The 26,191-nt window shown below is 36.7% G+C and overlaps 1 protein-coding gene across 2 annotated transcripts in view; it reads right to left on the bottom strand.

The window, feature by feature from the left end:
- The window catches only part of CFAP91 (cilia and flagella associated protein 91), a 73,552-nt gene that overhangs the window by 41,579 nt on the left and 5,782 nt on the right, over positions 1-26,191 (bottom strand). The window contains exons 4-6 of one of the 2 annotated variants that reach the window (XM_045851468.1): positions 25,549-25,629; positions 24,381-24,437; positions 13,669-13,850 (exon numbers count right to left, since the gene is read on the bottom strand). In XM_045851468.1, coding sequence (XP_045707424.1) covers positions 13,669-13,850; positions 24,381-24,437; positions 25,549-25,629 — 320 coding nt within the window. The remainder of the gene's footprint in view (positions 1-13,668; positions 13,851-24,380; positions 24,438-25,548; positions 25,630-26,191) is intronic. The other variant, XM_045851469.1, reaches the window with a different exon arrangement.

The raw sequence follows: 26,191 nt of genomic DNA, 5'->3' as shown, positions 1-26,191 counted from the left end.
GTATTTTGTTATTTCATTTGATTTTTTAAACAACCACATTGCCTGCAGATAATGATAGTTTTGCCTTTAATCCTCAAACTTCATTTATTTTCTTTTATCTTACTGCACTGATTCAACATTTTTCAGTAAGGGTACTATTACTGCCATAGTGGACAATTATTTCTTGTATGGCACTGCCCCATGCAGGACAAAATGTTCAGTATCCATGCTGGCCTACTCCTCAAACCACATCCCATGTGCTAAACACCAGAAGCACTTACTAATAATTATCACATACAAAAATGTCACCTGGAGGCAAAGGGTTGTAGCCTAGCTCAGTAAGCTCTGGGCTAAGATCTTCTCTATACTTCTAAATAACAGTAGTGAAGAAGAGATCATTGTCTTTTCTAAATATTAAGGTAAAGCTTCTAAAGTTTTACCACTACTATTATATTTACTGAAGGCTATGTAGACACCTTTAATTAAATTACTAAAATTTCCTTCTGATCCCAGTTTATTTAGAGTTTATATCTTAAATGAGTATTGAATGTTATTAAGCACTTTTTCTGCATCTATTAAAGCATTTTTACTACATCTTCTGTTAAAATATTAAATTATATTGGTTTTCTGATACTGTACTAAACTTGATTTTATGTGATTAACCCACTTGCTTATGATAAGTCATCTTTTTAAATACTATAAGATTTTTAAATTATATTTTATTGATTATGCTATTACAGTTGTCCTGAATTTTCCCACTTTGCCCCCCTTCACCCAGCACCCCCTACTTCATCAGGTAATCCCCCCACCATTGTTCATGTCCATGGGTCATGCATATAAATTCTTTCGCTACTCCATTTCCTATGCTGTGCTTTACCTTCCAATGACTATTCTGCAACTACCTAGTCATACTTCTTAATCCCCTCACCTCTTCACCCATTCTCCCCTCCCCCCTCCCATCTGGCAACCATCTGGTAACTAACTTCTTTTCTCTTGGGCTTTTAAGAGAATCTCTTTACCTTTAACTGTTGGCATTTCGATTATGATGTGTCTTGGAGTGGGCCTCTTTGCATCTACTTGTTTGGGACTCTCTGTCCCTCCTGGACTTGCATGTCTATTTCCTTCACCTAATTAGGGAAATTTTCCTTCACTATTTTTTCAGATAGATTTCAGCTTCTTACTCCTTTTCTTCTCCTTCTGGCATCCCTATAACACAAATGTTGGACTTCTTGAAGTTGTCCCAGAGGCTGATTATACTATCCTCGGTTTTTTTTTTCATTCTTTTTTCTTCACATTGTTTTCCAAGGTTGTTTTTTGCTTCCTTAAGTTCAAAATCATTGATTTGATTCTTGGGTTTCATCCACTCTACTGCTGTTTCCCTGCAAAATTGTTCTTTATTTCAATTAGTGTATCTTTTGTTTCTGACTCAGTCCTTTTTATGCTGCTGAGGTCCTCAATAAGTTCTTTGAGCATCCTTATAAACTATGTTTTGAGCTCTGCAGTTGGTAAATGGCTTATCTCCATTTTTTTAGCTCTTTCTCTGGAGTTTTGATTTGTCCCTTCATTTGGGCCAAGTCTCTTTGTCTCTTTGTTTTGGCAGCTTCCCTGTGTTTGTTTCTATGTATTAGGTAGAGTTTCTTTGACTCTGTGTCTTGGTAGTGTGGCTTAATATAGTAGGTGTCCTGTAGGGTCCAGTGGCACAGCCTCCCTTATCACCCAAGCTGGGTACTCAAGGTGCACCCTTCTTATGGGCTTAGTATTCCCCTCCTGTTGTAGTTGAGCCTTGGTTGCTGTTGGAAGATCAATGGGAGGGATTTACCCAGGCCAGACAGGTGCAAGAACTGGCTGTGACCATGACCACCAACCTCTACCCTCTATGGAGGATCAGCTGTGCAGGGGCAGCACGGTGGTACTCTGACATGGGCTGTAGCCCTCCACTGAGTGCACTGGCCCTAGAGTTTCCCGGGTGGTGCAGGCCAAAGTTAGCTCCCACATGTATTTTTCCTGGGGCATCCTGTGTGAGCTGTAAAGCAATCTGAGAGGGCTGCTACTTGTGCTGGGCTCAGAGATTCCCAGGCAAAGCCAAGCTATGATTCTAATCTGGCTGCCAGAAGGCTCACTGAAACCAACTGTGGCTTGTTTGACAGGATTTAGGAGACAAGACCAGACATTCTTATGGAAAAGCAGCTTCTGTGGGCCGTAAATTGGATGAGGTGGAGTCTCTGGGTACCTCCAAGGTGGGTCAAATAGTGTTAGCCAGGTTGTTGGAATCTCATATATGGTACCAGCTTGCTGGCTCTGTGGGGGGAAGATTGCAAAGGGACAACAGTCTCTTCTTGCCTTGATGCCAGATACTTCAGTTTCTCCCTGTACACCACCAGTATCTTTCAAACTGCTACCCCAGTGCTGGAGCTCAGAGAGAGTAAGTCTGAGTAGATAAGTTCGTGTGTGGGTTCTTTAAGAGGTACTGCTTGGGGCTCCGGTAGTTTCTTCCACTGACTCCATCCCCACTGGTTTTTGCAGCCAGAAGTTGTGGGGACTTATCTTCCTGGCACAGGAACCGTGGCCTAAGGTTTTGGTGTTGGGCTGGGACTCCTCGCTCCCGGGATATCACTCCTGAATTTTTATCCACATGGGTGAGGGACCAGCCCATTCTATGTGCCACTCCTACCAGTCTGGAAGGATGTAGTTTCTTGAATTCCGTAGTTGTTAAGACTTCCATCCAGATTGATTTCTGATATTCCTGAGTGATGGTTGTTCTATTTTTTAGCTGTAATTTTAATGCAGTTGTGTGAAGAGGTGAGCCATGTCTGCCTACACTGCCATCTTGACCAGAAGTCCCCCAAATACTGCAAGAGTTGATTGCTGGTATTTTATTTAGAATTTTTGCATATTCTTCATATGTGAGATAGACCCATAATTTTCCTTTCTAGTATTATCCTTATTCAGTTTTCAAATCAAGGCTATACTAGTTTCATAAAATGAATAAATTAACATCTATTCTCTCTTTCTCTTTGCTGGAAGAATTTGCATAAAACAGAGTTTGTTTTTACTTTAAAGATGTTGTAAACTTATCTGTAAAACTGTTTAGGCATGGTACTCTTATAAGAATTTATTTTACCAAGTCAATTTCTATAGTTATTATAATATTCAGGGTTGTTATTTCTTCTTGAAACCAATTTGGTAATTTTTATTTTCCTTAAAAATATATAATCTATCTATTTTTAAAATACCAGACAAAAAGATATGCACAGTATTTTCTTATGATTCTTAAATAATTTATTCTGTAGTTATGTCCCCCTTCCAACCCTAATAATAGAAGGATAATATCCAGGATACACATTATTTTTATCTCTGTCTTTTGTCTTGACATTTACTATAAGAAGTTTGGCTGTACTATTAACCTTTATCCAAAAAATTACCTTATGGCCCTAATGGCTATTTTTTTTTTTGCCTTTTTAAAGATCTAGATTTAGATCTTTAGATCTCTAGATTTAAAGATCTAGATTTAGATCTAGATCTAAAGATTTAAAAATCTTTTTTAAGATTTTGTTTATTTATTTTTAGAGAGGGAAGGGAGGGAGAGAGAGAGAGAGAAACATCAATGTGCGGTTGCTGGGGGTCATGGCCTGCAACCCAGGCATGTACCCTGACTAGGAATCGAACCTGCAACACTTTGGTTCGAAGCCCGTGCTCAATCCACTGAGTTATGCCAGCCAGGGCTATATAGTGTTAATTTCTGATTTAAGTTGTGTTATTCACTCAACTTGTAAAGATTAAATAAATTAAAAAGTAAAGCACTTGGAACCACTCTCAGGACAGACTAAGCACTTAATATTTTTTCTTTGTGCTTACAGTGTCAACCTTTTGCACTGTGTCATTATTTTACACCTATATTTTTAACAGATTTTATTTATTTATTTTTAGAGAGAGGGGGAGGGAAAGAGAGAGGGGAAGAAACATCAATGTGTGGTTGCCTCTCATATATCCCCCACTGGGGACCTGGCCCACAATCCAGGCATGTGCCCTTATGGGGAATTGCATCAGTAACACTTTGGTTCTCAGGCTGGCACTCAATCCACTGAGCCACACCAGTCAGGACCTATTTTGCACTTATTTTTGTGTACACTTTTTATTAATGCATGACATACGTGCATAAAGGCACACAAATGAACACCCCATATAACCAGCACTCAGATCAAGGAACAGAATATTACTAGAACCCAAAATTGCCCATCATACTCCCTCCTAATCTCTTGCTGCCTCAAGGATAACCACCATCATAATTCCTAACATACTAACTTAGTTTTGGCAGGTTTTAAGCTTTATATAAATGGAATCAAAGTAGGAAGTCTTTTGTGTCTTATTTCTTCTGCTCAGCATTTATTATCTGTGAGATTCACCCATGTGGTTACATGTAGTTTTACTTTCATTATCATTGCTATGGAGTATTCCATTGTATGAATATACTATATTTTATTCATCCATCCTATGGTTGATGGACATTTGGGTTGTTTCTAGTTTTGACTTACTATGAATAGTGCTGCTAAGAACATTCTTGCACTTGTCTTTTGGTGAATATATATATGCATTTGTTAGTAGAACTAAGTACTTCAGTATATATCTGAAATGAAAATCCTGGGTCATAGGTAGTATGTTCAACTTTAGAGGATACTACAAAACCATTTAAAAAAATAGTTGTGTGTGTGTACACACACACACACACACATATATGCAGTATATGAATTCTTTGCTTCAAATCCTTATCACCACTTAGTAATGTCAATCTTCTTGATATTAGCTTTTCTGGTATGTGTGAAGTAGTAACACATGAGATTTTAATTTGCATTTTCCTGATGAACAATTAAGTTGAACACTGTTTCATATGTTAATTATCCATTTGAAAATCCTATTAAACACCTCCTTACATTATTTTCTCATTTTTCTGTTAGGTTGTCTTTTCCTTATTGGTATTTTAGGATTTCTTTAAATGCTACAGTTCTGAGTCTTCTGCTACATATAGCTGTAATGCAAATGTCTTCTCCCAATCTGTGGTCTGCCTTTTCACTATCTTAATGTGTGGTTTGTTTGTTTGTTTGTTTGTGAACAGAAGTTCATTTTTTTAATTTTATTTTTATTTATTTATTTAAATTACTTTATTGTTGTTCAATTACAGTTGTCTGCTTTTTCTCCCCACCCTTCCCCCAACCCCAGCCAAACCAAACTCCCTCCCTTGCTTCCACCCTCCCCCTTGGTTTTGTCCCTGTGTCCTTTATACTAAAACCCTGAAAAGGGTTCCTGAAACTAGTTCCTGAAAACCCTTCTCCACACTATCCCTTCCTGCCTTCCCTCTGGCTATTGTTAGATTGTTCTTAATTTTAATGTCTCACATTATATTTTGTTTTCTTTTTTCTTTTGTTGATTATGTTTCAGTTAAAGGTGAAATCATATGATATTTGTCCCTCACCACCTGGCTTATTTCACTTAGCATAATGCTGTCTAGTTCCATCCATGCTGTCCCAAAGGGTAGGAGCTCCTTCTTTCTCTCTGCTGGGTAGTATTCCATTGTGTAAATGTACCACAGTGTTTTTATACACTCATTTACTGATGGGCACTTAGGTTGCTTCCAGCACTTGGCTATTGTAAATTGTGCTGCCATGAACATTGCAGTGCATAGGTTCTTTTGGATTGGTTTCAGGATTCTTACGGTTTAATCCCAGCAGTGGAATTGCTGGGTCAAAAGGCAGTTCCATTTTTTGGTTTTCTGAGGAAATTCCAGACTGTTTTCCATAGTGGCTGCATCAGTCTGTATTCTCACCAACAGTGTACTAGGGTTCCCTTTTCTCCACATCCTCTCCAACACTTGTTTGTTGATTTGTTTAGGATGGCTATTCTGACCAGTGTGAGGTGGTATCTCACTGTGGTTTTAATTTGCATCTCTCTGAGGGTCAGTGATGCTGAGCATCCTTTCATATGTCTCTGGGCCTTCTCTATGTCCTCCTTGGTGAAGCATCTGTTCAGGTCTTTTGCCCATTGTTTAATTGGGTTGTTTGTTTTCCTGGAGTGGAGTCATGTGAGTTCCTTATATATTTTGGAGACCAAACCTTTGTCCAAGGTATCATTGGCAAATATGTTTTCCCATATAGTTGGTTATCTTTTCATTTTAATACTGTTTTCTTTAGCCATGCAGAAGCTTTTTAATTTGATGAGGTCCCATCTGTTTATTCTTTCCTTTAAGTCCCTTGCTTTAGGAAACATATCAGTGAAGATATTGCTGTGTGGAATGTCTGAGATTTTCCTGCTGATGTTTTCCTCTAGGGCTTTTATGGTGTCATGGCTTATATTTAAGTTAAGTCTTTTATCCGCCTTGAATTTATTTTTGTGTATGGGGTAAGTTGCTGATCGAGTTTCACTTTTTTTTTTTTGCATGTAGCTGTCCAGATCTCCCACACCATTTGTTGAAGAGGCTATTTTTACTCCATTTTATGCTTCTTCCCCCTTTGTCAAATATTAACTGACCATAAAGGCTTGGGTTTATTTCTGGGCTCTTTGTTCCATTCGATTGATCTATGTGCTTATTTTTATGCTAGTGCCAGGCTGTTTTGATTACAGTGCCCTTGTAGTACAGTTTGATGTCAGATATTGTGATCCCTCTGCTTTGTTCCTCTTTCTCAAAATTGCTGCAGCTATTTGGGGTCATTTATGGTTCCATATAAATTTCTGAAATGTTTGTTCTATATCTGTGAAATATGTCATTGTTACTTTAATAGGGATTGCAATGAATCTATAAATTGCTTTGAGTAGTATGGACATTTTGATTATGTTAATTTTTCCAATCCATGAGCATGGTACATGCTTCTATTTTCTTGTGTCTTCCTTAATTTCTTTCTTCAGTGTTGTGTAGTTTTCTGAGTACAGGTCTTTCACCTCTTTGGTTAGGTTTATTCCTAGGTATTTTATTTTTCTTGTTGCTATACCAAATGGGATTTTTTTCCTAATTTCTGTTTCTGATATTTCATTGCTGGTGTACAAAAATGCCTTTGATTTCTGAATATTGACTTTGTGGGCCACTGTTTTGCCAAATTCATTTATTAGGTCAAGTAGTTTTTTGGTGGAGTCTCTAGGATTTTCTATGTACACTATCATGTCATCTGCAAACAATGACAGTTTTACTTCCTCCTTTACAATTTGGATGCCTTTTATTTCTTTTTCTTGTCTGATTGCTGTGGTTAGTACTTCCAGTACTATGTTGAATAGGAGTGGTGAAATTGAGCATCCTTGTCTTGTTCCTGATCTTAGTGGGAAAGCTCTAAGTTTTTGCCTGTTGAGTATGATGTTGTCTGTAGGTCTATCATATATGGCCTTTATTATATTGAGGAATGCTCCCTCTATTCCCACTGTGCTAGGTGTTTTTTTTATCATAAATGGGTGTTGTACCTTATCCAATGCTTTTTCCACATCTATTGATATGATCATGTGATTTTTGTAGAAGTTCTTAATTTTAATATGATCTAATTTCTCATTTTCCCCTTTATTATTAGCATTTTTTGTCTTATTTAATGAAATCTTTGCCTGCTGGACTTCCAGCCAAAATGGAGGCACAGACAGATATACTTTGCCTCCTCGCACTACCAGAAGAAGGACAACAACAAATTTAAAAAGCAAAAAATAACCAGAACTGGCAGAAAATTGAACTGTATGGAAATCCAACAACCAAGGAGTTAAAGAAGACATATTTATCCAGATTGGTAAGAGGGGCAGAGACAGGCAGCTGGGGTGGAGAGGACTTTTGGCAAGGCAGTGGCTGGAGGACCAAAGTGGGCAAGGTGGTGGCTGGCAGAGTGGGTGGTCCCACATTTGCATGTAGATAAACCAGGAGGAACAACTGAGGAACAAGACAGATGGTGCAACCCAGGGTTCCAGTACATGGGAATAAAGCCTCAAAACCTCTGACTGACAAAATCTGTGGGGGTTACAGTGGCAGGAGAAACTTCTAGCCTCATGGGAGAGTTTGCTGGAGAGACCCACAGAGTCCTAGAACATACACAAATGCTCCTACCCGGGAATCAGTACCAGAACAGCCCAATCTGCTTGTGGGTAATGGGTAAAGTGACTGAAAGCTGTAAAAGAGCCAAGAGAGCAGCATTGTTCCCTCTTGGATACCTCCCACACATATAGCACCACAATGTGAGTTGCCCCACCCTGGTAAATACCTAAGGATCTGCCTCTTACTACATAACAGGTACACCGAGACAAAAAAAAAATGGCACAAATGAAAGAAAGATCAAAGCTCCAGAAAAAATACAACTAAATGATAAAGAGATAGCCAATCTATCTGATGCAGAGTTCAAAACACTGGTAATCAGGATGCTCACAGAATTGGTTGAATATGGTCACAAAATAGAGGAAAAAGTGAAGGCTATGAAAAGTGAAATAAAGGAAGACATACAGGGAAACAACAGTGAAGGGAAGGAAATCAGGACTCAAATCAATGGTTTGAAGCAGAAGGAAGAAAGAAACGTTCAACCAGAACAGAATGAAGAAACGAGAATTCAAAAAAGTGAGGAGAGGCTTAGGAACCTCCAGGACAACTTGAAATATTCCAACATTCCAAATCATAGGGGTGCCAGAAGAAGAGGAAGACCAAGAAATTGAAAACATTTAAAAACATAGTGAAGGAGAACTTCTCCAATCTGGCAAAGGAAATAGGCTTCCAGGAAGTCCAGGAATCTCAGAGAGTCCCAAAGAAGTTGGACCCAAGGAGGAACACACCAAGGCACATCATAATTACATTACCCAAAATTAAAATGAAGGAGAGAATTCTAGAAACAGCAAGAGAAAAGGAGACAGTTACCTACAAAGGAGTTCCCATCAGACTGTCAGCTGATTTCTCAAAAGAGACCTTACAGGCAAGAAGCGGGCTGAAAAGAAGTCTTCCAAGTCATGAAAGGCAAGGACCTACACCGAAGATTGCTCTATTCAGGAAAGCTTTCCTTTAGAATGGAAGGACAGATAAAGTGCTTCCCAGATAAGGTCAAGTTAAAGGAGTTCATCATCACCAAACCCTTATTATATGCAATGTTAAAGGGAACTTATCTGAGAAAAAGAAAAAGATCAAAACTACAAATAGTAAAAAGACTACAAACTCATAACTAACAACAACTCAACCTAAAAAAACAAAAATGAACTAAGCAAACAACTAGAACAAGAACAGATTCACAGAAATAGAGATCACATGAAGGGTAATCAGTGGGGAAGAAGGAGGAGAGAGGAAAAGGTACAGAGAAGAAGAAGTGTAAATGGTAGATACAAAATAGACAGGAGGAGGTTAAGAATAGTACAGGTAATGGAGAAGCCAGAGAACTTATATGTGTGACCCATAGACATGAACTAAGTTCGGGGAATGATGGTGGGATGTAGGGTACAGGGCTGAGGGGAGTAAAGGGGAGAAAAAATGTGACAACTGTAATAGTGTAATCAATAAAATATATTTTAAAAAATGAAAAATAAATAAAATATCTGCCCACCCAAGGTCATGAAAATATTCTTTTATGTTTCTGTCTAAAAGTTTTATTGTTTCACCTTTCACACTTAACATCTGTGATTGATTTTGGTTTGTGAGGTGAAACAGGAATCAAGAGTCACTTTTTTTCAAGATGATTATCTAACTGACTCAGCACCATGTACTGAAAAGATCATTTTTCCCCAATTGCACTGCAGTGTCATCTTTGTTTTAATGTGATAATATTTATCTGTGATTTAATTTCTGAACTCTATTCTAGAACAATGACATATTTGTTTGTCTTTGAGAATATACCATACACTTTAGTTACTGCAACTTTATAGTTAAGTCTTTATATCTGTTAGTGTGTATTTGTTCTATTTCTTCACATTTGTCTTGAGTGCTTTTGGCCCTTTGACATTTCCATATTAATTTTAGAGTCAGTTTTTCAGTTTACACACACACACACACACACACATCTGTTGGGTTTTTTACTGGGATGACATTGAAGTAGGAATCAGAATTAAAGCTTTTTTTGCACATGGATATCTAATTGATTTATTGCCATTTATTTGAAAAGACGTCCTTTTCCCTGCTGAATTATAGTGGGGTCTTTCTCATGAATCAAACGACTATAAACACGTGAAGTGAGGAATCTGCCAAGTGAAAGGAGCCCAGAACCATGTTATGTTGTTGCAGTGCTGCAGCCAAGTATTTCCACATTCTGTTTCTTAACACACAGTGAGACCAGCAGCAGGCCTGGCCATGGCCTACCTCACACAAACTCTCTTGTATGAATGAAGCACATTAATCATCTTGTTCAAATCGGCTAATCCTTACTAACTTTTGATAGCTTAGTCTGAAAGAAGACCATTAAAATCCACATTAGTAGGGATTTGTCTATTTCTCCTCGTGATTCAATCAATTTTTGCTTTACATTTTGAGTCTAGGGTACATACAAGTTCATGACAGATATATTCTTTTATAGCATTACATGTCCTTCCTTTGCTCTTTTAATATTTTCTGATTAAATTTGGTCTAATATTAACATTGTTACATCAGCTTTCTTTGGGTTAGCTATCAGTATATTTTTTCCGTCTCTTCATTTTCAGTTTCAGTGCTATTTTATAAATAGCAAGCTACTTTTGCTGGGTTTTTATTAGTTCAACCCAAGAAAATTTTTAAGAGGCAAGTTTAAGTCACTTTTGTGTATTTTGATTACTAAAATGATTGAACATTTTTCTGATATCTTACTATGTGTTTTCTCTTCACTGTGTTTTTTCTTTGCTTTAACCCCCTCATCAGCTCTCTGTTATTTCCTCTTTCCCCTCTACCATTTGTGAAACAATATATTTCTCCTTTAACTCAGAAATTTCCACTAACACCTTTTTAATCAAGTTTAAAGCTAATTAATATTCCTTCCAGTGATTCCACCTGGTTCTTTTTCATAGCTCCCATTCTTGTTTTCATTGTTATTATTTCCCTCTTCACCTCTTCGGGGATTTAAAAAGTACTTGCTGCATCTTTTCCAAATTGTTCCACTTGCTTTGTTTGCTCAGTAACTTATTCTTTAATTTTCTTTATTTTTTTAAATCACCTGCAGGTTTCTCTCATGAGCACCCTGAACAGGTGTACTTTTTGACCTGGCGAGAGGGACAGTTCTGCAGCCAAATTCTTCAGAGCCCTGCCTGTCATCACAATGTGAGGAGGCCAAGGGAATATGTCCACTGGGATCTAGCCCTGCCCTTAGAGACCCTTCCACAGATGGCCCCAAGCCCACCTCCCAAATCTACATGGGCCTCTTCCCAGGATTCAGACTCCTGAGGGCAGACTGTATGCTGTTATTTGTTCACCTGTAAGCCCAAGAGGTGGCCAAGTGTCAGCTGTTTGCAGAGATGTGGAAATAGAGGTTGGAAAAGCGAGGTGGGGTAATCACCTGCATGCATGACAGGCCCTTCGTGATATGGAACAGAGACAGAGAAAGGGGCAGGCCATAGGTAGTCTTACCCCTTGCTGCCACATTCCAACATGGGGTTTGTGATTACAAATTTAAACATTCAACATGTTAATAAAGCACTATTTGCACTGTTAATAAAGCACTATTAAGTATTTTACTTAACAGATATTAGCTTGATTTATGATTTTTAAACATCTATTCATATAGTATGTGGGCCTCCATGTGAACCCTTCCTTACCCATGGCCTCACAGATGAAGGCCTGACTCATAGAGAGTTGTATGATGCTCCAACCTCAGTGCTTCCAGGAGCAGGTCTCCAGATTAGGTTTCTTTGCCTAGTGAAACATCTCCGAGCCCCTGCCTAGAGCTCTTGCTTTAGAGAACCTGGCACTGGTCCGACTCAGCTCAATGTCAAGCCCATTGCAGGTCAAGAGGTAAAGTACAAGGCCCTAGGCAGGAGTACCTAACTCAATTCTGGCTATCATCGTAGACAGGTAGGCACTGGACTTCAGTCCCACCTATGGGCAGGAGAAAAGTCTCTGCCTCCTCTGTTCAGGCAGTTAGCTTGGATCCAGCTCCCTGCTCACCATCACTATAGGTTCCCAGCCATTTCTTTAAGGAGACATCTCCATGTCTAGACTATAGAAATTTTCTTTCTTGTTTTTAAGTGTGGCTATGTGTTTATTAATTTTTTAAATATGTTTTCAATGTGTTCAGTACAGAAGGGAAAGTTTTCAGCATGTTTTTAATCTGCCACCTAGGCCTGAAAATAGAGCCTCAGTGTCAAAGCATGGGTGTCAAGAATGCTTAGTCTAGATTCACAAAGTGAGCCCAGGAAACAAGAATCAGAACTGGAGCTCACAAATGAGTATCTTCATTGCTGGTGATGCAGACTTGACCATAGCAATCATTACAATGGGAAAACAAAACTGATCTCATCTTAATAAAAATCATTACAGCATACTACTTCCATGACCTTGGAGGGGTCATTTTTTCTGGTTTTCAGTTTCCCAGCTACAATCAAGTGAGTTTGATAAGCTAATGTCTAACAATTCCTAAAGGTCCTTTCTCCTATTAATTCCTACAGTTTCACATAATGTGAAATCTAGCCTTTAGACTAGATTTTATTATTCTTAGAGTGAATTTTATGAGCCTGAAAAATATTAGCATTTCAGAGATAGTATCAAAAGAAGGCATCCAATAAAGTATGTAAGAGATCTTTGATAGATTCCAAGATATTTTGGAAAAGTAAGATATTATATGTAATATATTGAAATTTATTATACATTCAAAGAAGGTTTATGTGTAAAAAAAGGAGTTAATTCACTAGGAGAAACAATGAGAGCAAGGAGGTGAGTAGTCAGCAGAGCTATCACAAAATTAATACTCTCAAGACCCATCTATGTATTCACAGATAGCAATATTTTATCTTTTTATGGCTGAGTAGTATTCCATTGTACATATGTACCACAACTGCTTAATCCAATCATCCATCAGTGGACAGATACTTGGGTTGTTTCCATGTCCTAGCCATAGTAAATAATGTTGCAATGAACATGGATGTACATATATCTTTACAAACAAGAGTTTTCACATATTTAGGTAAAACCTAGAAGAGGAATTGCTGGATCATACAGTATTTCCATTCTTAATTTTAAAGGAACCTCCATACTGCTTCCCATAGTGCCCATACTAACTTAAATTCCTGTCAACAGTATACAAGGGGTCCCTTTTCATATGTGGAACATAAAACAAAAAGTACCTAACAGAACAAACAAAAACAAACTTATAGATAGTGGTTACCAGAGGAGAAAGGGGGTGAAGAGAGGGCAATGTGTGGGTAAAGGGGGTCAAGTATATGGTAATGGAAGGAAACTAGACTTCCATAGTTAGAACAGACGTTGAATTATAATCTCGTGCCCCTGGAAATTATATAATGTTATTAATCAATGTTACCCCAATAAATTTATTTTTTTTAAATAAAGAGCATTGATTGGGGAAAAAATTAAGCCAAAATATAACTTCAGCTTCAAGAATAAAGTACAATAAGCCTCCTTACAGTGAAAAAGATGTAACTCTCTTTGAACAAATGTATCAGTGAGTCTGCGAAGTAGTTCCACTAAGCAAGATACTTAGTTGCCTTTATGTGATCTTAATTTCCAGGAACTCAATAGCTAGCACGGTTATCAGGACTGTCACCTTCAAATATGCAAGAGAATTTCCAACTCACCCCAAGTCAGAGTTGCCAGGGTCAAGAGCTCAGGGACTGAATCCTGACATACTACGTATTCTGGAGAATACGGATCTGTTTGAGCTTCAGAATCGCGGTAATCAGTCTGAGTGCCCACAGTATACTTTGAAGTGATGGGTGGGTACTTAGTTGAAGTGGGAGGAAAAGTATATGGCTGTATCCTAAAAGAGAAAATTATTTTAAAAATTAAAACCTAATATAATCACTTATAATATTACATAATCAAGTAGATATAAATGAGCTTCACTAAATCCTCTCCCCTATAACATTGATAAGCCCAAAGTTACAAATCCAGTTCAAATAGGATTATGCCCAGTAACCTTGAGAGAATTGCCTTTTTTTCTCACCTCTGCCAAGAAACTGAAGGGGCACTATTCACAAAAGTGTCTATTTATCTGTGTATCATTGGGCAGAGCTGTCATATATAAAGCTGTATAATGATACTAGGATGTCCCTACAGTCACTTCTGAACCTATTCAGAATTGCTATTTCCCGTTTCCCTCTTCTCCGCTTTTAGTTACACACTCAATTTTAGCTGTTTCCCTTCAGAAATGCAAATACAGGAGCAGAAAAGAGATGAGGACCCCATCCCTTACACACAAAAAATGAATTCCAGTCATTTTAAATAATTCAAAAGTGAGACTAATAAAAGTAGTAGTAGGAAGCATAAGTACATATACCATCTGAAAACCAGAAACTAAAAAAGCAAATGATCAATAGAGTTAAATTTGAGTTGAAACTTCAATACCTTAAAATATCATAAACAAATTTAAAATGTGAATGGCACTCTTGGAAATAGGTTTTGCAAGATATGATAAAAAATTAAGCAGCCTTTTCTATGTAAAAAGCTCTTGTAAATCCATAAGACAATTGAATACCCACAGAAAAAAATGGGTACATTCACAAAAACAAAAAAAGTAAACCTAAAAAGCATATGAAAAGATAGTGAACATAATTAATAATCAAAGAAAAGCAAATTAAAACACCAAGATGCTATTTTACCATGTTACATAGCAAATTTTTTTAAATTGAAAGTACCCAGCATTGATAAAGTTGTGAAAAAACAAGAATTCTCATAAACTGTTGCTGGAAATCCAAATAACTACAACCGAACTAGAAGGAAACTGAATGATTATACATCAAACTCTTAAAGCACCCTTTCATCCCCAGCAATTGTGCTCCTAGTAATTTATACTCAGAAATAACGGGGCAAGCGTGCACACATGTATGCAAACGTGTTCATCAAGACTCACATGAGTAAAAATTACAAACCTAAATGACTATCATCAATAGAAGAACTGCTTAAAATATGGCATACTCATAATAGAATTTAGGCTGCTATTAAAAGAAACAACATAACCTATGTTTGTTTAAGAACATACAAAAATGTCCAAGATTTAATGTAAAGGAGAGAAAAGGAACACTATAAAGCAGTATTATAATAGGAGTACATTTTTATGTTTTTAAAAACTGTATTTTGTGCATAGAAAATCCCTAGATGGTATTCAATAAAATAATAACAGCAGTTATATCTGGATAGTAGGATTATAGAGACAATTTTTTCGTGTTTATAGTTTTCTGAATTTTCAAGTTTTTTAAAACCTAGACATGTACTACTTTTAAAATTCAAAAAATACATACAGCTACTTGCATTTAAAAGAAAATATACTTTCTAGTTGGTAGAAGAATTGGTTAAATTACATAAATAACTGCATATGGCAAAATAAGAGATTTTCATTTTGAAAAACAACCAAAGGCAGTTTAACAGTTTAAGTCTAGGGATAATGTCCCTCAGTCCAGTTAGAAAGAAGCATCTGTTTGAAGGTTCAAGCAGTAATAAGTCAGTACTTTAAGTTGTTTTTAATCCTGAATTCTAATGGATATTGAAATCATTTTTTTCAGTGGTTGCTATGAATTTCTAACATATGTATACAACATAGTATTTATAGTTTATGTTTTCAGCAGAAATTATTCTACTATAATTTCTACTTGAGGAAATAGCTTCAAATCAGCTTTATATCATTGTAAATCATATATTATTATAACACCATTAGCTTGAATCAAGAGAATAAATTCTTGTCTTCCACATTAAATAATTACACATTTGAACCATTTGATCAAATGTGCTAAGATTATGATAAAGTTTAATGAAGCCTTCAGACTAAGGTTTCTGATGACTCAGGATCCATAAGGTGGTTCGGAGAAGAGGATGCAAGGGAGGAGTGATAATTTCACAGAAATCCTATGATAATAATACAGTTTCTTTCTTAACTAATTTGTTATTTTTTCCAACCTATTCTCTTTTTTCCATTTCAGTTAGTTTAGGGAGAGTAAAATGTGAATAAGAAAGGGCAAAGAATGATCTTTTTTCCACCTATACCCAACCTCGATCAGGACCCAAAACCAGGGACCCTATATCTGCTCCCTCTTTGGCTCGAGCCCTGCTTTGTCCTGGACCCCATTGTCAGGCACACTCACCCTGGCCCTGGTGTCCTTAGAGCAGTGGTGCTGCTCTTGTTCCTTCATGCTAGGCCCTTCCTCCTCACTACCACCCAGGTACTGGGAGCATGCACTGTTGGCCACACCCATAGCCTTCTAGATTTTCCCTTCCAGGCCAACAAAACTACACAGACAGAGAAACTTCATAAAGGTACCAAATCCTGTTCTGTTAGTACACACTCCACTGAATGTTTGCATTTTTAAAGACTTAATTTTTTAGAGCTATTTTAGGCAACCAATGATTTTTTTATTAATTTCCATAGTTTTGCCTTATGCAGAGCATCATATAGTTGGAATCATATAGAACATGGCCCTTTCAGATTGTTTTCTTTTTCTTTTTTTTGCTTTTTTCTTTTTTCCTAATTTTAATCATTGTTCAAGTACAGTTTTCTGTCCATTACTCCCATCCCATCCCACCCACCCCTCCCTCCCCACCTCCCTCCTATTTCCACTCCCCTTAGTTTTTGTCCATGTGTCCTTTATCTTTGTTCCTATAAACCCTTTCCATTCTCCCCTGAAATTCCCTTGAAATTCCCTCCCCTCTCCCCTCTGGTCACTGTCAGCTTGTTCTCAATTTCAGTGTCTTTGGCTATATTTTGCTTGTTTCTTTGTTTTGTTGTTTAGGTTCCTGTTAAAGGTGACTTCATATGGTATTTGTCTTTCACTGCCTGGCTTATTTCACTTAGCATAATGCTTTCCAGTTCCATCCATGTTGTCACAAAGGGTAGGAGCTCCTTCTTTGCTCTCTGTGCAAATGTACCATAGTTTTTTTATCTATTCATTTACTGATGGGCACCTAGTTTGCTTCCAGCACTTGGCTATGGTAAATTGTGCTGCTATGAACATTGGGGTGCATAGGTTCTTTTGGATTGGTGTTTCAGGGTTCTTAGGATATAATCCCAGCAGTAGAATTGCTGACTCAAAAGGCAGATCCACGTTTAGTTTTCTGAGGAAATTCCATACTGTTTTCCATAGTGGTTGTACCAGTCTGCAGTCCCACCAACAGTACACTAGGGTCCCCTTTTCTCCACAACTTCTCCAATACTTGTTGTTTGTTGCTTTGTTTTCTTTTTCTTAGTAATATGCATTTAAATTTTCTCCATGTCTTTCCTTGGCTTGACCGCTCATGTTTTTTAATGCCAAATAATATTCCATTGTCTGGATGCACCTCAATCTATCCATTCACCTGCTGAAGAACATCTTGGTTGCTTCCAAGTTTTGGCAATTATGAATAAAGCTGCTATAAATATCTGCATGTAGGTTTTTTTCAACTCCTTTGGTAAATACCAAGGAGCTGGATTTATTTAAGCTATACTTATGATTGCTGGATCATAGTATAAAAGTATGTAAGAAACCACCAAACTACCTCTTAAAGTGACTAGCATTTTGTATTCCTACTAGCCATGAATGAGAGTTCCTGTTGCTCCACATTTGGTGTAGTCAGTGTCCTAGAGTTTGTGCCTTCTAATAGTAGTGGTATCTCGTTGTTTGAATTTGTATTTCCCTGATGGCATATGATATAGAGCATCTTTTCAAATGCTTATTTGTCATCCATTAATCTTCTTTGATGAGGTCTCTGTTAAGGTCTTTGGTCTTTTTTAGAATCAGGTTGTTTTCTTGTGGAGGTTTAGGAGGGTTTTTTTTTTTTTTTTTGTATATTTTGGATAGCAGTCCTCTATTAGATATGCTTTTGCAAATATTTTCTCCTATTCAGTAACTTGTCTTACTCTAATAGCACTGTCTATTATAGAAGTTTTAAATTTTAATCAAGTCCAGATTATCCATCATTTATTTAACAAATTGTGCCTTTGGTGTTACATCTAAAAAGTCATTGTTATACTCAACATAATCTACTTTTTTTCTTATGCTACCTTCTAAGAATTTTAGAATTTTGCAATTCTACATTGAAGTCTGTGACCCATTTTGAGTTAATTTTTATAAAGGGTTTAAGGCAGAGGTGTCAAACTCATTTTCAATGGGGGCCACATCAGCCTCATGGTTGCCTTCAAAGGGCTGAATGTAATTTCAACAGTTAAGGAGCAGTTACATTTATACAGTCCTAAAATTATTTTCACCCTTTGAAAGCAACTGTGAGGCTTCTGTGGCCCCTGGTGAAAATTAGTTCGACACTCCTGGTTTAAGGTCTGTGTCTAGATTTGATTTTTTTTTTTTTGCATGTAGATGCCTAGTTGTTCCAGTACTGTTTGTTAAGAAAGACTATCATTGCTCCATTGTTCTTTTTGTCAAAGATTAGTTTGTTATATGTATATGGATCTATTTATAAACTTTCTATTCCATTTCATTGATTTATTTGTCTTTTCTTTCCTCAATACTACACTCTCATGATTACTATAGTTATATTGCCGATCTCAAAGTAGGTAGTGTCAGTCCTCCAATTTTGTTCTTCTTCAATACTGCGCTTACTATTCTGGGTCTTTTATCTCTAAAAAAAAAAATCAGGGTGTTCTTTTCTTTATATCCACAGAATAACTTGGCAGAGATTTAGAATGAGATTGAATCTATAGATCAAGTTGGGAAGATATTTTGACGATATTGAGTCTTCCTATCAATGAACATGGACTATCTCTCTGTCTATTCAGTCCTTTGATTTCTTTCATCAAAACTTTGGAGTTTTCCTCACATAGGTCTTGTACGTATTTTGTTAAATTTACACATAAGTTTTTCATTTTGTGATGCTAATGTAAATAATATTGTTTTTAATTTAAAATTCCACTTAGTTTGTTGCTGATATATGGGAAAACAATTGACTTTGCATATTGACCTTGCATCCTGCAACCTGTTGTAATCACTTATTAGTTCCAGGAGGGATTTTTTTAGTCAGTTCTTTCTGTTTTTTTTTTTTGTTTGTTTTTTGGGGTTTTTTTTTTTGCATAGATGAACATTCCTCTGCTAACAAAGGTAGTTTTATTTCTTCTCCCAATCTGTATACCTTTTATTTCCTTTTCTTGTCTCACTGTATTAGTGAGGACATCCAGTACAATGCTGAAAAGCAGTGGAGAGAGGGGGCATACTTGCCTTATTCCTGATCTTAGTGGGAAAGCTTTGAGTTCTTCACCATTAAGTATGATGTAGATTTCTGTAGAGTACATGTTCTTGATTAACTTAAGGAAGTTTCCCTTTATTACTAATTTACTGAGAGTTTTTATCATGAATGAGTACTGGATATTGTCACATACTTTTTCTGCCTCTATTAATTATGATAATGTGATTTTTCTTTTTTAGACTGTTGATGTTATGGATTACATTTATTGATTTTTAAATGCTGAACCAGTCTTGCACACCTGTGATAAATATGACTTGGTTGTGATATATAACATTTTATAAATATTGTTGGCTTCAATTTGCTAATATTTTGTTGAAGATGTCTATGCCTATGTTCATGAGATATATTAGTCTGTAGTTTTCTCTTTTTTAAAATATCTTTGTCTGCTTTTGGTATCAGGACAATGCTGGCCTCTTTTTTTCTTAATTAGACTGGCTAGAGACTGATCAATTTGAGTGATCTTTTCAAAGAACCAGCTTTTGGTTTTGTTGATTTCTCTATTGATTTCCTTGATCAATTCCATTGACTTATACTCTAATTCTTCTGCTTCCTTTGGATTTAATTTGCTCTTTTTTTCTTAGTTTTCTATGGTGGAAGCTTAAATGATTGATTTTAGATATTTCTTCTAATATATGCATTCTCAGTGCTGTAAATTTTCCTGTAAACACTGTTTTCACTGCATCCCACAAATTTTGATAAGTTGTATTGTCATTTTCATTTAGTTCAAAATCTTTTTTTCATTTCTCTTGAGACTTCTTTTTTAATTCATGTGTTATTTAAAAATGTATTATTTAATATCCACATATTTGGGAATTTTCAGTTATTTTTCTGTTATTTCTAGTTTAATTCCATTGTGGTCATGGTATGATTTCTACTCTTTCACATTTGTTAAAATGTTTTTTATGGTCCAGAATGTGGTCTATCTTGATGAAAATTCTATGTGAGCTTCATAAGAATGTATATCCTGCTGTTTTGGGCTGAAAGTAGCCTTTCAACATCAATTATATCCAGTTGGTTGATAGTGTTGTTGAGTTCAAGTAGGGCCTTACTGATTTTCTGCATGCTAGATGCATCCATCTCTGATAGAAGGATGTTAAGAAAATCACCAACAGTGATGGTGGGTTCATCTCTTTCTCTTTATCCCTGATAATCTGTTTTGATTTGAAGTCTGCTCTATCTGAAAATTATTAGAGCACTGCTGCTTTCTTTTAATTACTGTTAGCATGATATATTTTTCCATCCACTTACTGTTAATATATTTGTATCTTTATATTTAAAGTGGGTTTCTTGCTGACAAGATGTAGTTGGTTCTTGTTTCTTCATCCACCCTGACATAAGGTATCTATATATGTGCACACATAATCAAATACATTATTGTTATTATTATTTTAAGCAAATTGTCATCTGTTAGATCAACTAAGAAAAATAAAAATGTTTATTTTACCTTCATTTATTTTGTCTTTGATACTCTTCTTCTCTTCATGTAGATATAAGTTTCTGTCCTATATTATTTTCTTTCTCTCTAAAGAACTTCTTTTAACATTTCTTGCAAGGTAGGTCTAATGACTACAAATTCTCTTGATTGTCGATTGTTTGAGAAAGTCTTTATTTCTCCTTCACTTTTGAAGGATAATTTTGCAGAAAGCAGAAATTTGAGGTCAACAGGTTTTTTTCTCAACATTTTAAAATTTCACTTTTCTCTCTTTTTGTTTGCATGGCTGAGAAGTCAGATGTGAGTCTCACTTTGTTCCTCTATAGATCATGTATTTTTGTCCTCTGGCTTCCTTAGATTTTTTCCTTTATCTTTGATTTTCTTTAGTTTAAAGATGTATGCCTCCATGTAGCTTTTTTTTTCCTTTTGGCATTTATCCTGGTTGGTGTTCTCTGAGCTTTCTGACTCTAGACTGGTGTCTGATATTAATTTGGGGAAATTCTCTCTCATTATTGTTTCAAACATGTCTTCTGTTCCTGTCCCCTTTCTTCTCCTGGTGTTCCCAGTACATATATATTGTTCACATTTGTTCACAGTTCTTGGATACTCTGTTCATTTTTTTTTTGAGTTTTTGTTCTCTTTGCTTTTCAGTTTTAGAGGTTTCTCTGAATATACCCTCTAGCTCAGAGATTCTCTCCTCAGCCACGTCTGGTCTACTAATGAGCCTGTCAAAGGCACTCTTCATTTCCGTTACCAAGTTTTTTATCTCTAGTATTTTTTTTGTTCTTTCTTAAGATTTCCATCTTTCCGTTTACACTGCCTGTCTGATGTTGCATGCTGTCTACTTTATCCTTTAGAGCCCTATGCATGTTAACCATAGTCACTTCAAATCACTGTCTGATAATTCCAACATCCTTACCATGTTTGGTTCTTATGCTTATGCTTTCTACAAATTGTGTTTTTTGCCTTTCAGTATGCCTTTTAATTACTTGAGAGATAGGCATGATAGACTGAGCAAGAAGAACTACTGTAAATAGTAGGCCGTCTGTAATAAGGTGTGGGGAGGGGAAGCATTCTATTGTCCTATGATTAGGTCTCAGTCTTTTTTTTTTTCATCATTGTTCAAGTACAGTTTTCTCCCTTTTACTCCCTATCCAACCCACCACCCAACCGTCCCCACTTCTCTCCCATTACCACCCTCCCCCTAGTTTTTGTCCATGTGTCCTTTAAATTTGTTCCTGTAAACCCTTCCCATTCTCCCCTGAAATTCTCTCTTCTCTCCCCTCTGGTCACTGTCATCAAAATAAAAAGCTTCTGTACAGCTAAAGAAAACAGTATCAAAATAAAAAGAGAACCAAATGTATGGGAAAACATATTTGCCAATGATACCTCAGACAAGGGCTTGATCTCCAAAACATATAAAGAACTCACATGACTCCACTCCAGGAAAACAAACAACCCAAATGAAAAATGGGCAAAAGACCCAAACAGACACTTCTCCAAGGAGGACATACAGAGGGCCCAGACACATATGAAAGGATGCTCAGTATCACTAGCCATCAGAGACATGCCAATTAAAACCACAATGAGCTACCACCTCACACCAGTCAGAGTGGCCATCCTAAACAAATCAACAAACAAGTGTTGGAGAGGATGTGGAGAAAAGGGAACCCTAGTACACTGTTGGTGAGAATACAGACTGATGCAGCCACTATGGAAAACAGTCTGGAATTTCCTCAGAAAACCAAAAAATGGAACTGCCTTTTGACCCAGCAATTCCACTGCTGGGATTAAACCGTAAGAATCCTGAAACCAATCCAAAAGAACCTATGCACTGCAATGTTCATAGCAGCACAAGTTACCATAGCCAAGTGCGGGAAGTAGCCTAGGTGCCCATCAGTAAATGAGTGGATAAAAACACTGTGGTACATTTACACAATGGAGTACTACCCAGCAGAGAGAAAGAAGGAGCTCCTATTTTTTGGGACAGCATGGATGGAACTGAAGAGCATTATGCTAAGGAAAATAAGGCAGGTGGTAAAAGACAAATACCATATGATCTCACCTTTAATTGGAACCTAATCAACAAAAGAAAAAAAAACAAACAAAATACAACCAGAGACATTGAAATTAAGAACAATCTAACATTAGCCAAAGGGGAGGGGAAGGGGACAATGCGGGAAAGGACACATGGACAAAACCAAGGGGCAAGGTGGAAGCAAGAGGGGGAGGTGGGTTTGGCTTGGGTGGAGGGGACTGGTGGGGGAAAATGCAGACAACTGTAATTGAACAACAATAAAATAATTTTTTAAAAGAAGAATTTTAGTTGCCTTATAGCACTTATTCAAATTGAAATCCTGGCAGGTGACAGGCATATGCAGGCCCTGCCCTCTAGTGGCTAACAAATTAAGTGAGTTATTTTGGCTTGTATTGGTTTATTCTGATTCATTCTTTAAATAATTGTAAAAAAGACGGAGACCACCTAGAGCAGGGGTGTCAAACTCATTTTCACCAGGGGCCACATCAGTCTCAAGGTTGCCTTCAAAGGGCTGAAATAATTTTAGGACTGTATAAATGTAAATACTCCCTAACTGTTAAGGACTTGAAATTACATTTGGCTCACACAAAGCATTCCACGGAAAGCAAGTTGGAAGCTGTCCCCAATTAAACTGATACCACACGAAGTTGCTCCATCTAGGGGGAGAGCAGAGAATCTACTCTCCATCTGGGAAAGGGCCTAACATGTTCATAAACAGTCTTAAACAATCAGAGGAGAACTGGGATCATAACTGACACCTTGCAGACTAAAGACATTTTATGACATATATTCTATTCATAAGATTCTATACTGCTAGTGGTAACCGAATCCTTGTTTGAAAGCCAAGCCCTATCTAAATTTCTGTTCAGAAATTTGCAACCTCTAAAAAGTTTTCTTTTCCTGATCATTTTATGAATATAGCTTAGATTTTTTTCTTTTATAGAAATGTTAAGTTACACTGACACAGGAAAGAGTATAGCAAAAATTAGATTTTTAATGGGACACTTTCCCTAACATACTGTTTCACCTTAAAACAAAAAACTGAGGAACCGCACATTAATCCTAGATCCGGTCCTTGTCTGCTACTTCCCTCTCACCCTAATTCACTCCCATGTGGCACAGAGACCACGTTTTATTTATTTTTGTATATCACATTGCTTTGTGCAACTTAGAATTCTAGTATTCAAAAGATATTTCATGATGGATTAGCTTTTTGATAAAATGTTGAAGAACTGTTGTCAAATAGGTGTGTTTCAGGAAAGCAAAAAAGAACATTTACAGCATTTTTCAACTTTATTTTTTACCATAACTCATAATAAGAAATATATTTTACATCATAACCATCATATACATATAAACAAATGTATGTATCTCTCCAAAACAAGAGTTATAAGTAAAATACAACTTACTCTCTACACTGCTGATGCTTTTAGTTATTTTCTTTTATTTGTTTGTTTGTTTGTTTGTTTATTAGATATTCTATTTTATTTTTTAAAATGCTGGCCATGACCCACTAGCAGACTTCATGACATCTAATGGGTTGTGATCCACACAGTGAGAAATATTTATTTTAAAAACTATCTTCTGGAAACAAATATGAAAGCAATCAGTAAGTAAAATAAACTAGAAAGAGAAGTTTTAAAATAATGGGTACTTACTTGGTTGATGCCAACACAACATTGAGTGGCATCTGTTGCGAGAACGGAAGGAAAGGCCTGGGGAGAAAGGAAAACACAAACACGTGGGACTCCCGCACTGTGCACCCTTGGAGCGTTCTTCCGACTTAACATCGGTAGGCTTGAATGTCCTGTACACCAGTAGTCCTCGAACTTCTGACATATCCAAAATCACTAGGGAGTACAGCGCTTCTTGTTTAAAATGCAAATTCCCCAGTCTAGCCAGGAGATTCAGGAGACACATGGCAGAGCTGATGAATCTGCTCTTCTAACAATCACTCCAGTCAGTGTTCTACCTGGAGCTGGGAAACAAGGTGTGCTTTGCACAGCACAGCCAGTGGGCTTCAGCTGCTCACTGGCTCTCAGAAGCTTCTCAAGTTCCCTGAGACATTCTGATATTCCCAATGATTTAGTCTTAAAAAGTTCCCCCCAAAGCCTAGGGATTGAGTATACTATGTTCAGAATTTTACACTTCTCTGAAAAAGTTAGCATCATAAAATTTCTATGAGGAATTTGCTCATAAATAATAATGTGAATTACAGATTTACTTTCTCAAAGAAACATATGTGGATGTAATACTAATACTATTTTTCTAATTCAGATAAGACCTACAGGGAAATCCTCATCTTATTTTAATTTAATCAGAGGATTACCTCATGAGTATTAATCACAAATGAATCAAAGTAAATCTTTGACTATGTTAGTTTTGGCAACATTCACACAGAGAGAGCAAATGTCATCTGTTTGGTCATTTTTAACAATTTTCCCTGCACTATGACTGTCATGCTGTCTCTACTAAATCTCACTTCACATGATGACTTCATTTTATTCTCAAATATACATTCTTATTTGCAATTAAGTAACGATGAAGTCAGGGAGACTTAGTTGGAATCCCAGTTCTGCCACTTGCCAACTTAGGTGACCTTGGGCAATTTATTGCTCTTCTCTTGGTTTCAGCTTCCTTACTGGTAAAGGGGGATACTATGCCTATTCTATATTTCTGTTGTAAAAATTAAAAGTATATATACTTAAAGCACTTAAAGTGGTGCTTGGCACACTGCCTGCACTTGAAAATGATGGCTGCCATCATTATCATAGAGAGGTTCGCTAATGACATCAGAGCTCATATTCATTAGTAGTTACTTTTTACCTTTCAAAATATTTGTAGCGATTCTTTCCAGTAACATCAGGATCTTCATAAACTTTAGACATCTGAAAAGAAGTGTCAGTTCTAAAATGAAGTAGGAAAACATTAATTCAAGTCTAAAATATTTCCAAATATAACTTGTATTTAATATTTCTATGTCCATAAAGTAGGAGATACCAGGGCATTTCAGACTAAGAGCAAAGTCTCCTATGACACACACCTGACTGACCAACAGCTCAGAACAGACAGAGTCACTTTCTCTGAGCCAGGAGTCCTAGAGCCACCAAGAGGAAGGAAAAGTGAAGGAAAGAGTCAATTCGCAGAGATACAGAGAACAGACTGGTGATTGTCAGAGGGGAGGGGAGTTCAGGAGCTTTGTGAAAAAGGTGAAGAGATTAAGAAGTACAAATTGGAAGTTACAAAATAGTCACGGGGATGTAAAGTACAGTATAGGTGATATAGTTAGTAATATTATAATAACTATGTATGGTGCCAGGCAAGTACTGGAAATATCAGGGGGAGCACTTTGTAAAGTACGTGACTGTCTAACCGCTATGATGTGCACCCCAAATGAATACAAAATAATATTGAATATAAACTAATTGAAAATAAAATTTAAAGTTCTTTTTAGAATAAATAACTCAAT

This window comes from Phyllostomus hastatus, unplaced genomic scaffold (genome assembly GCF_019186645.2).
Source record: "Phyllostomus hastatus isolate PE091 unplaced genomic scaffold, TTU_PhHast_1.1 phas_contig_86, whole genome shotgun sequence".
NCBI classification, from domain to species: Eukaryota; Metazoa; Chordata; class Mammalia; order Chiroptera; family Phyllostomidae; genus Phyllostomus; species Phyllostomus hastatus.
This window is presented reverse-complemented; position numbering and strand designations above follow the sequence as displayed.